Source organism: Rousettus aegyptiacus, unplaced genomic scaffold (genome assembly GCF_014176215.1).
Source record: "Rousettus aegyptiacus isolate mRouAeg1 unplaced genomic scaffold, mRouAeg1.p scaffold_m13_p_3, whole genome shotgun sequence".
Classification (NCBI taxonomy): domain Eukaryota; kingdom Metazoa; phylum Chordata; class Mammalia; order Chiroptera; family Pteropodidae; genus Rousettus; species Rousettus aegyptiacus.
The window spans coordinates 50,048,490-50,062,020 of record NW_023416306.1 but is presented as its reverse complement, the minus strand read 5'-3'; the positions used below and the strand labels follow the sequence as shown (position 1 = coordinate 50,062,020).

The 13,531-nt window shown below is 34.8% G+C and overlaps 1 protein-coding gene across 2 annotated transcripts in view; it reads left to right on the top strand.

Moving 5' to 3' along the window:
- ERMP1 (endoplasmic reticulum metallopeptidase 1) overlaps positions 1-13,113 on the top strand; it is a 42,786-nt gene extending 29,673 nt beyond the window's left edge. For both annotated transcript variants that reach the window (XM_016138370.2, XM_016138369.2), the window contains exons 13-15: positions 391-506; positions 8,674-8,837; positions 8,963-13,113. In XM_016138370.2, the coding sequence (XP_015993856.2) occupies positions 391-506; positions 8,674-8,837; positions 8,963-9,127 (445 nt within the window). In that variant the 3' untranslated portion in view covers positions 9,128-13,113. The remainder of the gene's footprint in view (positions 1-390; positions 507-8,673; positions 8,838-8,962) is intronic.
- Positions 13,114-13,531: the final 418 nt, after the last annotated feature.

Here is a 13,531-nt window from a genome sequence, read left to right as displayed (position 1 = left end):
TTAGGGAGTCTTTCCAATAGAAATCTAAGTAGCTAGAAAAGGTGGCCCTCTTAAGTGATCTAATATAATAGCAGTTAAGCATCAAGTTCAAACTGTTTCTTTTATTTCTGGGACTTTTTATGGTTTGGCAGGGAAGAATTAGATGAGAAGAAATAGGACAGGTAGTAGAATCAAGGTCATCTAGAATCCTTTATTCTTAACTTTAGGAAGGTTTTACTATGTAATAATCTGGGCTTCAGAGGCACTGACATTGTTTTATTGAGTTTATTTTCACACTTCAAAATATGTTTCATATTTCCTGAAGACTTCCATGAGTTATAGAGAGCTATTAAGTAATAAAGCATCCTAAATATTATTGAAATATTGAACGCCGAATTCCTTTCCAAATAGGAAAAACTGGTATCTTCCTGCCCCAGAGGTTTCTCCAAGAACTCTTGCTCATTTCAGGCTTATATCCAAAGAACAGACACCCTGGGATTCTATAAAACTGACCTTTGAAGCAATAGGTAAGTCATATGATAGTTTTTTGTTCTTGCCTCAGTTCTTAAAATTTTTAATCATATATGTTTTTTCCTCAACTTTGTAACAGTGACCAGCAATTTGGTGTTTCTAAAAGCAGTTGAAGTTGGTCATGACTTTTTAAAGAAAATTTAACGGCCTTTATATTTTAGAGCAGTTTTAGGGTTACAGGGAAATTGAGCAGAAAGTAGTTTCCATATCTCCCTCCTCAGCTTCCTGTGTTAACATCTTGCATTAGTGTGGTTCATTTCTTATTAATGATGAGCCAATACTGATACATTATAATTAACTAAAGTCTTTAGTTTACATTAAGGTTCAGTTCACTCTGTATAATTGTGTGGGTTTTGACAAGTGTGTCTGCCTGTTCAGTTTCATACAGAATTGAGTCACTGCCCTGTGCTCCACTTATTCACTGCCCTGCCCCCGCTGTGCTCCACTTATTCACCCCTCTCTCCTCCCACTTCTCCCAGCACCCACTGATCTTTGTCCTGCCTCCATTGTTTTGCCTTTTCCAGAATGTCATATAGCTGGAATCATACAGATTGTAGCTTTCTTAGATTGGCTCCTCTCATTTAGCAATATGCATTCAAGGTACCTTCATAAATTTTAGTAGCTTGATAATTCTTTTTATTGCTGAATAACATTGTAAATGTACCAGTTTGTTTATCCAGTCACCTACTGAAGAACATGGTTGCTTCCAGTTCTTGGCAATTATGAATAAAGCTGCTATAAACATTTGTGTGCAGGTTTTTGTGTGAACATGAGTCTTCAATTCATTTGGATAAATATCTAGGAGCACAGTTGCTAGCTTATATGGTAAGCCTATATTTACCTTTGTAAGAAGCTGCCAAACTGTCTTCCAAAGTGGTTGTACTATTTTGCTTTCCTACCAGTAGTGAATGAAAGTTCCTGTTGCTCTGCCTTTTCACCAGCTTTTGGTGCTGTTAGTATTTAGGATGTTAGCCATTCTGGGAGATATATAGTGCTATCTTGTTTTAATTTGAAGTTCCCTAATATATTTAGCATCTTTTCATATGCTTATTTGCCATCGATATATCTTCTTTGGTGAGGTATCTATTCTGATCTTTTGTCTATTAATCAGGTCGTTTGTTTATTGTTGAGACTTAAGAGTTCTTTGTATATATAAGTCCTTTATTAAGTGCTCTGCAAATATTTCCTCCCAGTCTGTCTGTCCTTTTATTCTCTTAATAGTGTTTTTCAGTTTAATGAAACCCAACATAATCAGTTTTTATTTCATAGATCATGCTTTTGATACTGTATCTAAAAATCATCATGAAACCCAAGGGTCTGGCTTTTCTCCTAGAAGTTTTTTAGTTTGTGTTTTACATTTTAGTGTATATTTTAAGTTATTATTTGTGAAAGGTAGAAGGTCTAGGTCTAGATTCTTTTTTTTTTTTTTTTTTTTGCTTGTGGATTTCCAGTTGTTTCGGTACCATTTGCTGAAGACTATCCTATTATCTGTTACCATTAAATTGCTTGTTTCTTTGTCAAACATCAGTTGATTATATTGTGTGAGTTTATTTCTAGGCTCTCTATTCTGTTCTGGTTATCTGTTTGTTTTGCCATTACAGCATTGCCCTGATCAGTGTGGCTATACATTAAGCCTTGACATTGGGTAGTTATCAGTCCTCCAACTTTATTCTTCTTCAGTACATTGCTTGTCCTTTGTCTTTCCACATGTCAGTTAGTTGATGTCCACAAAATAACTTTTTGGGATTTTGATGGAATTACATTGACTATAGATCAACTTGGGGGAAATGACATCATAACAATATTGACTCTTCCTATTCATGATGTAGAATGTCTGTTTATGTCTTGTTTGAGCTCTTTCATCAGAGTTTTATAGTTTTCCTCATATAGGTCTGTACATCTCTTAGATTTATGTCTGAGTATTTCATTTCTGGGGGTACGAATGTAAATGGTATTGTTTGTTGATAGTATATATAAGAAAGCAATTGACTTTTAACTTTGTATCCTGCAGTCTTGCTATAATTGTTAGTCGTTTTTTTTTTTGTTGTTGATTCTTTTGAATATCCTACATATATGATCATGTATTTTCAGACAGTTTTATTTCTTCATTAATATCACATGATTTCTTTAGCTCATTGATAGAATGGATTACATTAATTGATTTTCAAAGTTGAACTAATCTTATATAACTGGAATAAGTCCCACTTGGTCATAGTATATAATTCTTTTTTTATACATTGTTGGATTTGCTCATATTTTGAGAATTTTTACATCGATGTTCATGAGAGGTACTAGTTTTCTTGTAATGTCTGTGTGTGGTTTTGATATTAGGGTAATGCTGGCCTCAGAATTAGTTTGGAAATATTCTCTCTGCATCTGTCTTCTGAAGATTACAGAGAATTTGTTATAATTTCTTCCTTAAATGTTTGGTAGAATTCACTAGGGAACCCATCTGGGCTTGTTTTTTTCTGTTTTGGAAGGTCATTAATTATTGATTCAATTTTTCTAATAGGGCTATTCAGATTATCTTTTTTCTTGTGTGGCTTTCGACGGATTGTGCCTTTGAAGGAATTGATCCCTTTCATCTGGGTTATCCAGTTTGCAGGCATAGAGTTGTTCATAATATTTTTTTAATTATCCTTTTACTGTCCATGTGTCATCTCTTTTTCCTCTTATTTAGCCTGGGTAGAGGCTTATCGATTTTATTGATCTTCTCAAAGAACCAGTTTTTTATCTCATTTTCTCTGTTAACTTCCTGTTTTAATTTCATTGATTTCTGCTCTCACTTTAATTACAGTTAAGTCCTCAATGTTGTGGATGGGTTCTTGGAACTGACTTAAATCAATAATGTATAAGAAAACCAGCTTTACCATAGGCTAACAAGAGTTAAGTTCCTATGGTCACAAAAATATCAACAAATCTCTAAAGACTTGTAATATTAAACATTGAAATAAATGTGAGCTATATACACACTTGAGAAAGATTAATAAAAACAAGATAAGTATTTTCCAAACTGCTTATTCCAGTCAGGATGGTGGGTGGCCAGAGTCCATCTCAGCAGCTCAGGGAGCAAGCCCAGAACCAACCTGGACAGGATGCCATTCCATTGCAGGGCACACTCACACACACATACACACCAATACACTCATGCTAGGACAATTTAGACAGGTAAGCTAAAGTGCACATCTTTGGGATGTGGAGGAAACCAGAGGACCTGGAGAACTCCCACGTAGACATGGGGAAAACATACAAACTCCACACAGACAATGGCCCCTCCTAGGAATCCATTTTTAATTTTATCAGTGTTAAAAGGAAATGTTGAACAATATGAAGTTATTTGAGGATCTGCTGTATTTATTTTCTTCTTAGTTTGTATTAATTTGCTCTTCTTTTTCTAGTTTACTAAAGTGGGAGTGTAGACTGATTTTAGATTCTTTCCTAATGCTATAGTTAGTATGTTTTTAATGCTTTCTTTTTCCCTCTAAGCAGTACTTTCACTCCATTTCACAAATTTTAAGTGTATTTTCATTTTAATTTAGTTCAACTTATGTTTAAGTATTTCGAGACCGTTTTGACTTATTTGTTACTTAGAAGTGTGTTTTTAATCTTCAAATACTTTGTTTTTTTCCAGCTATTTTTCAATATTGATTTCTAGTTCAATTTCATTGTGGACTGAAAGCATACACTGTACGATTTGTTGTAAATTTGTTAAGCTTTGTTTTATATTGTGGGTTGTGGTCTCACTTGGTGAATGTTCTATGTGATTTTGAAAAGAATGTGTATCCTGCTGTTGTTGAAGATTTTATGAATGTCAATTAGATTTAGTTTTTTGATGGTGTTTAATTCAGGTATATCCTTACTTGTTTTCTGCCTGCTGAATTTGTCAGTTACTGATAGTGTTGTTGAAGTCACCAACTATAATAGTGAATTTGTCTATTTCTCCTTCAGTTTTAGCTTCACTTATTTTAACAGGCACTATCAATTAATACTTCTTAAAATTATTTTTAGTAGTTGACTTAGAGCTTGCAGTAAGTTCACTTTCAAATAACACTATAAAACTTCAGGGGTAGTTCAGACACTTTAAACCATAGTATTCCCAATTCCTCCCTCCCTGGGATTCTACAAAGTTGACTTTTGAAGCAGTAGTAAGTACACGACAGGGTTTTGTGTTTTTTTCTTCCTCTTTCACTTAAACTTTTTAGTAAGTTGCATGTGGGGTTTTTTTCCACTCAAATTTATTATAGTTACCAACAATTTGAGAGTGTATAATATTTCTAAAAGAAATTGAAGCCAATTACAATTTTTAAGGAGGTTTTAGGTTCATTGTCAGATCCTTTACAGCATTTGGCCTGGCATTTAGTAGGCAGAATGGCTATGTTTACCTTTTTTGGTTCATTTTTTATGTTTAAAATTTTTTGTTCCATTTTTCACTCCTACCAATGATATATGAGAGTTCCAGTTCTACATTCTCACTGGTATTTGCTGCTGTTTATATTTTTAACATTTCTATTGGGTGTTTAGTAGTCTCGCTGGCATTCTCTAATAATTAATGATGTGGAACACTTTTACAAGTACTTATTGACCATATATCTTGCTTTGTTTCTTCATGTTTTTCTCCCTCTTAAAAATTGGGCTTGACTTGTGGTTTGTGTTTCAGATAAAAATCCTTTATCAGATTTATGTTATCAAGATTTTCTTACCCATTCATTTTAATGGTTATCTTTTGATGTGTGAAAGTTTTAAATTTTTATGAAGTCTAATTTATCAGGTTTTTTTTTCTTGCAAGATTAGAGTTTTATATGTCCTCTCCAAAGGATGTTGCCTATCCAGAGGTCACAAAGATAGATTGTTTTTTTTCCCTAGGAACTGTATAACTTTATTTGGCTTCTTATGGCTTATGATCCACCTTGAATTAATTCTTGTGTATGGTGTGAGATCAAGGTTCAAGAAATCTCAAGAAATTAGGAAAAAAAAGTGTATATGTGTTGGTCTGTTTGTGTACCAGTTACCACACTTTAAATTATAGAAGTTTTATAATTAGGAGAGTTAAGATCCTTTGTAGACTTTTTCAGAGTTTTCCTTGCTATTTTTGCATATTTGTTTTTCCATGTGAACTTTATATTAACTCTAATATTAAACTTATTGCTAATTGGTATTTTGGGGAATAATAAATTTATAAATTAAAGAGAACTTGACATGATGATGTTGAGTCACCCTGTCTACGAAATGGCGATGGCTTTTCATTTGTTCATATCAACTTTCGTGTCTTTCAGGAGTGTTACAAAATTTTCCTTATCTAGTTTTTGTTGCCGTTATAATTGGGGTTTTCCCTACCAGTATGTCTTCTGACTGGTTTTATTTTGTATGTATGAAAGCAAGTGATTTCTGTATGTCAATTTTATATCTTGCTGCCTCACTGAATCTTTTATTTTTTGTGTTAATCGTGATACTCTAGGGTTTTCTGGGTCAGTAATTGCCAAACTTTAAAGGGCCAGATGGCAAATATTTTAGGCTTTGCTATATGCCTCTGTTGTAGATTCTTTTTTAACCACTCTTTAAAAACATAAAAAACACCCTTAGCCTGACAGCCATACAAAAGCAGGCTTCAAGTATAGCTTATTGACTACTGCACAGTATATGCATATATAGTTTTTATTTCTTCCTTACCAATTCTTAGGCCTCTATCCGATTTGTCTAAATGGCTAATACTTCTAGCATAGTGTAGAACATTTGTTGAGACAGTACATTCTTGCCTTGTTCTTGGTATCAGTATAGAGGTCCCTGTTATAAGATTCTAGCCTTACAGTCATGTTAAGGAAACATTCATCAACTGTCATTTCTTGAATGTTTTTGTAAGGAATGGTTTTTAATTTTGTAAAAGGCTCTGTTTTTTAGTTATCTATAATCACAGGATTTTTCTTCCTTGAATATTTTAATATGGTGTATTCCATCAGGGCAGGGCCTATTATTTTCTTAATGTGATGTTGGGTATTTGCTAGTATTTTATCCAGAAATTTTGCATCAGTACTCATGAATGATATTGGCCCATCCATGTGTGGGTTATACATTATAAATGTAAAAACATCAGTGGCTAGGTTTTCCTTAATTTTCAATGCTTTAGGAACAGTTAATGGAGCATTGGAACTATTTGGTTGGAAAATTGGTTTAAATTCATCTCTGAAACCACATGGGCCTGGTGCTTATTTTGTTGGGTAGTTTCTTAATGACTTTTTCTGGGGAAATTGATCTGCTTAAGCCTTAAACCTCTGTGTTAAGTTTTGGTCATCTGTATTTTCCTAGAAAAGTATCCATTTCATCTGGTTTAATTTATTAGTATTGAGGTCTGCAAAGTAGCCACATGTGATTTTCAAATTTCTCCTGCCAATTTTTCTTTTTTGTATACTTTGGTTTGCTCCACTCCCCTTTCCCCTACTTCTTTCTTAATCAAGTTAGTTAATCTTGTTAATTTAAAAAAAATAACAGACTTTCAATTTGTAAGGTCTGTTTTGTTCTATTTCATTGATTTTTGATTTTATCTGTAATATTTCTTAACTTACACTCTTTTTGTTTACTTTGCTGTCCTTTTTTACTTGTAATTTTATTATTTTACTGAAAAAACTTTTGTTATGGATTTTCCTCATCACTTTATATGTATCCAATAATTGATAGTGTATTCTTTATTTTAAAAATTTTCCATAATTTGTTTCCTCATTCACCCATGAGTCTTTTAAATAGAAGAACTTTTATTTCCCAATAGTCTGTTTTGTTTTGCTATTGGTAATTTTAGATTTTATTGAATTATGACCAGGGTTATTTATAATATTTCAATTGTATAGAACTTTGATATTTCCTTTGTAATCCAATATTTTAATGACTATTTCATGCCCACTTAAGATAATATTCTGTATTACTATTTCACTAATCATTTCGTTTAGGTCTTTTTTACTGTTTTTTTTTTGTTGTTGTTGTTGTTGTTGTTGAATTGATGTACTGAGTGGAATATTATAGTCTCTTATTTATGTGCGCATGTATATCTACCTTCTTTCTCCTGTAGTTTTGCTTCATAAAGTTGTTGGCTATATTGATGCACAAAATTCCCAATTTTTTATATTTTTTTAGCACCTACAGCACCTGGTCTTCCTAGGTGGTCTCCCATCCAAGTAATAACCAGGCCTGACCCTGCTTAGCTTCTGAGATCAGACACGTTTAGGGTGGCATGGCTGTAGACTCACAATTTTTGTATCATCGTGAATTAGTTTTTAGTATTATGTTTTCTTTTTACTTTTAATGCTTTTTGTCTTAAATTCTATTTTTTTTTATGATATCAAAGAGGCCTTTTTAAAATTGTGTCCACTTGCTTGAAATATTTTTGTTCATACCTTTAGTTTTACCCTTTCTGAATTTGTTTCTTGACTATATGATTAGGTCTGACTTTGTAAGCCAAGGGAACTTTTTTCTTTTAGTGGATGAGCTAGGTCTATTCCCATTTATTTTTATGACTGATGCATTTGGTCTGAACTTTGTCACAATGTTTTATAATTGTTTTATTTGTTAAATTCCTTTTTTTCTGTGAAGTGTTGTCTTTGCTCTTTAATTAAATATTTTCTGGCCTTTAAGAAGGTTTGTATTTTTGTTGTGATCACCTATTATTTAACCTTTTACTACCTGTGTCTCAGGTTTTAATGGCATTCTTTAACTCCCTTAGCCTATACAACAGTTTGCTCATTGTACTTTCCTCTTTCAGTGTTACATGCAACATTTGTGCATTAGTCTTCCACCCTCACCTCAATATTTGTTTTAGTAATATGTTTGGATATTTTTAAATCCTTGGTGTCCATTCTTTCATTACAGTTTTTGCAGTTATCTCTTGATTATATGGAGCTTATTCTCTATACTTCTGAGGAAAGGCTTGAGTGCTAGTTTCTTGTATGTTTAAATGACAGGGCCAAGACTTAAATCCAGGTTCTCTCATTGTAAAATCTGTGCCTTTTCTGCCACACCTCATTACTTACCTTCGTTAATACACACCAAAAGTCCAAACTGGCAAGCTTCCATTAAGTTTGCAGTGTGTCTTTATAGTCTGGTTTGGGTGGTGGATTGCTTTTCTTGGTGATTCTTTCTTAAATATTGTTTTAACTGATGATCTTTCCTTTTATGTTATAGGACCAAGCCATATGTCATTTTACGTTCGTCCTCACAAAGGATCAACGCTCTCTCAGTGGTCTCTTGGCAATGGCACCCCAGTCACAAGTAAAGGAGGAGACTACTTTGTATTTTACTCCCATGGACTCCAGGCCTCTGCATGGCAGTTCTGGATAGAAGTACAGGTCGGTATTTCCCAGCATTGCTGGTATCTGATCAGGTTCCTAAGTGGTATTAGGCAGGAATCAAATACTTGGAATCAGTATTCTGCCTTTACAGAACTAGAGAACTAATTAATTTTCTCTGTTAGGTCTTGGAGGAACAGTCTGAGGGAATAGTCACTGTGGCCATTGCTGCCCACTATTTTTCTGGGGAAGACAAGAAATCCTCTCAGCTGGATACTCTGAAAAAGAAGTTCCCAGACTGGACATTTCCGTCTGCCTGGGTGTGCACCTACGACCTCTTTGTGTTTTAATTTTGTGGATAAGCTCTGAGTACATGCCCAGTGGGATGTCATGTGACGCGATTTCTCCCTATGCTACATGGATATTTGTAATGTAAGTCAATGGACTTTAATAAGCATATTGTCAAAGAGCTTTGTGGGCTAACACTCTTCTGGGCCAAGCATTATAATGGTTATGCTGTGGGGTAGTGATGCATGGCCTTTTTGACACTTGAAAATGCCAGTTTTCTGGCCTTAAAGCACATGTGGATACTGCCACTACACTAACATGTCATTTTATATGACCTTAAGGACAAAAGCCAACAAACCACTTAGTAGTTGTTCCCTTAGGATCATGAAAGATGTCGAAGGTACTCTCAGCCTTTGCTGAGAGCTACTTCTTCAGGCAGCCTCGAGAATCTCTTGTAGTGAAGCCCAGGACCCCTGATGTGGATTCCTGTGCTAAGGTGGTGACTCTTGTCCTTCTGACCAGTGGTCACTGAGATTCACCGTTGTGAAGCTTTTCTGAGGTGGTTTTCAATGCTTGTTTCCTTCTAAAACATATCTTTCCCCCTCTTCATCTTACCAATTTGAGACGAGGAGCATTTTTCCAGCTATCGTCCCCTCTGGGTTTTCATAGGTTCGTTTGGTTCAGAATGTTGTTTCTGCAAGTACATGACTTCCTTCCTTCCTCAGAGGACTGAGTTTCTATGGTGGCTATTCTTGGGAAGGACAAGACTGGAGTGAGGGGTGGGTTGTGAGTTGCTGAGCAGTTTATATTTATTCTCTGTTTTGTAGGAGTTTTGTTATCCAAGGTTAATTCTTTAGAGCACAATTTTATTGATGCACTAGGTCCTTATTTTTGTCTGTTTTCCAGCCATACGAACAAATTGGTTTCTCAGTAACTAACAATCTCTAGCAGAGCTGGCTTTCCTGAGACTTAAGGTTGTGGCTTATACTAGAATGAGATCACTGTACCTATAGCTATTGGGGTTCGGATCCTGCACAATGGCAGTCCTAGGACTTAAAGGTGCTTTTCATTTTGAAGGTGGCTGTGCAGCATTTGAGGCGTATCACAGCAGTGCCTCTGATGGGTTCTTGACTCCAGCAGTGGAAGGGTCTGGTGGTTAATTTTGTTAGCTTTCTTTTTTCCATTCAGAAATGTAAAAAGTTGGACAAATTTTGAGTTTAGTAAGCATAGACCAAAAATATTTTTTTAAAAGAAAAGTCATAGTAAAAATTTAAAAATTGGCACTTTGATCCATTTGAACAGCAAGAGCATAGTTAAGTGTGCATGGGGGGGGGGGATTTTTCTTGCAGCCGCTTGTGTTATATGTACAATGTGATTTATTAATCATGCTCTCCATATTGCCTGCCTAATTTGTGACTCTTTAAAAACTAACTGGGCTCACGCAAACATCAGGGCTGCAGCCAGAGCGGAATGATAACATACTGACTGTGACATGCATGGACACCGGAGCCATTGCTTTTTTTGACTTTGTAGAAACCATATATTACTAGCCTCAAGTGCTTCCGTGTCTGGCTGCTACCATATTTATCTGTGAGGCCAGATGATTTCTGAGTTTGTCAGGTGGCATATAAAGTTTGCAGTGTTTATACCTTGAGTAGCACAGTTGTGGAGGAAAAGTTAGAGAGAGTAGTATCTCAATGAATTTCAAAATATGGTCCTCCATATCCACAGGTTCCATGTCCACAGATTCAACTGTGGGTCAAAAATATTCGGGGGGAAAAAAATTATGTTGTTGCTGACACATACAGACTTTTGTCCTTGTCATTATTCCCTAAACAATATAGTATAACAACTATTTACATAGCATTTACATTGTATTGTAAGTAACCTAGAGATGATTTAAAGTATATGGGAGGATAAATGATTTAAAGTATATGGGAGGTTATATACGAATACTGTAACATTTTACATAAGAGACTTGAGTGTCCACAGATTTTGGTATTTGAGGAGGGTTCTGGAACCAATCCCATGTAGATCATGAGGGATGACTGTATAGGCATATTTCTATTGCTGTGGTCAATTTGAAATTGATTACTAGAAATTGCAGGGGGAAAAAAAGCAAAATCTCAAGTGTTGAGGAAAGACATTGTTTGAAACAAATAGTTCCCTGTGGGTTTTTTTCCCCCTTTGGGGAGGACATTGTTACTCTTTTTCAGTAATAATCATGGCTTTCTTTTTAGCTTTGGGTTATACCTTTATATGTAAACAATTTTTTTTTTTTTTTTTTAGCATTATAAAACTTCAATATTATGCAAGGTCAGTAACAAGATGCTCACTAGTCTCTGGGCACTTTTAAATATTCTGGGACATTGTTTTAATGCTAGAAATGGTTAATTATTCATGGCTCTGTTAATAAGTGCTGCTGAGATTAAAGTACTAGAGGTTTTTTTGGGTATCCGATCATTTCCTACAGAATTTAAATGTAGGTAGCACAGTACTGCATATTCAGGGAAAGTGTAAAGAATTGTGATTTCAAAATAATTATTAAAATGTACACTGTGTCAGACCTAACAATGATTGTTGCATGAAATATTCCTTTCCACAGTTTAGCAGATGCAAATTAGCATAGGGTTCCTAAAAGGCTACCACTGAGGGAGCCCATAAACCAGCCTGCTGACTCAGGAAGCTATAGAAGAATGATTGTTTCTGTCGGTCTCTTCTCTGGTTTGCTGACTTGATTTTTGCCTTACAATGTTACTGAAATACTTTTTATTATCCTAGTTAGTATCTTTAACAGAAAAAAAATCTTTATTAATTGTTATCCTGCATCCTCATATTCAGAGGGTTATTTCAAGCCTACACAGCATTTTAAAGCCTTAAAAAAAAAAATTGCTGTTAAAAGACCTAGATGGCTCGCCGATATAACTGCTATTTTAATGGGTTATATGAGCAAAAAGAACTCAGCATGAAAATGTTAGTAACTTCAACTGGAATCCTTTTTGCAGTGGAATGAGACTGTGCATCTGAATTCTACAGAAATTAATCACCTATTATTTGGTAAATAATTGGGCTTCAGCATATTCAGTAGTTTTAAATCATTTCCCTTGGCAAAGAAAATCATGAAGGGCTCAGAAAGGTGTTCTTTTGTTGGAAGATAGGGAGAAGAGGGACAGAAGAAGAGACTGTTTCAGTCAGAAGGCGACCCACTGCTCATTCTCTCCAAGGGAAGGAGAGAAAGGAAAGTACTCTCCAAAAAGAGTACCCACACATCCTGGTACAAGTTATTTCACTTTGAGTGAATGCCTTCAAAACAGTTCACAAGGTGAAACTGCTGAATGGCAACTATTCCTAATACACCTTGCTGCCTCTTAGGGCCAATAAAGCCAAAATGCATTTAGACCTCTTGATATCTATTTGAAAAATAGCCTGTTTTGAAGTCCATCAATATATATTTTTGATACTACTACTTATTTGATTTGTAGAAGTATACTGTGTTGATAATTTCTCCAGGTTTGGTCCTATACCATGAGCAAGTGAGATTCAGCTCAAGAATGCAAAGTTTAACACGTGAAAAATCAATCAATGAAGTACTGCATATTAAAGGACAACCACCATATATGGTCATCTCAATAGATACAAAAAAAAATTTTTTTTAACAAAGCCTACCATCTTTTCATGATAAAATAATTCCTTAACCTGATAAAGGTCCTCTATGAAAAAAATCACAGCTTATTACAAAATTTACAATGAAAGACAAAGCATTTCCTCTAATATTAGAAAGACAAGGATGTCCACTACTGAATACTGTACTGGAGGCTCTAGCCAGGACATTTTGGGAAGAGGCATCATTAGACAGGAACTGTTAAAACTACCTCTAGTTGCAGAAGCTATGATCATTTGTATGGAAGATCCTAAGGAAACCACAAAAAACTATTACAGTTAATAACTTCAGCAGTGTTGTAGGATCCAATATCAATGTACAGAAACCAACTGTAACTCTGTATACTAACAAAGAATAATCCAAAAATAAAAATTCTATTTGAAATAGCATCAAGAATAAAATACTTGGGAATAAGCTTAACAAAAGTACAAGGTTTTTACACTGCAAACTAAGACACTGCTGAAAGGAATTAAAGACAAAAATAGACATCCTACGTTCACGGATTGGAAAGCCTAATACTACTAAGATGGCAATGTTCTCCAGATTGATCTATAGATTGAATACAATCCTCACCAAAATCCCAGGTGCCTTTTGTGTTCATGCACACAGAAACTGACAAGCTGATCCTAAAATTCATACAGAAATGCAAGGGACCCAGAATAGTGAAAACAGTCTTGAGAAGACAACTCATATTTTCATAACTTCCTACAAAGTAGCAACAGTAATCAAGACAGTGTGTTACTGGCATTAAGAATAGCTATATAGATCAATGAAGTACAATGAACGGCCCAGAAATAAACCATTA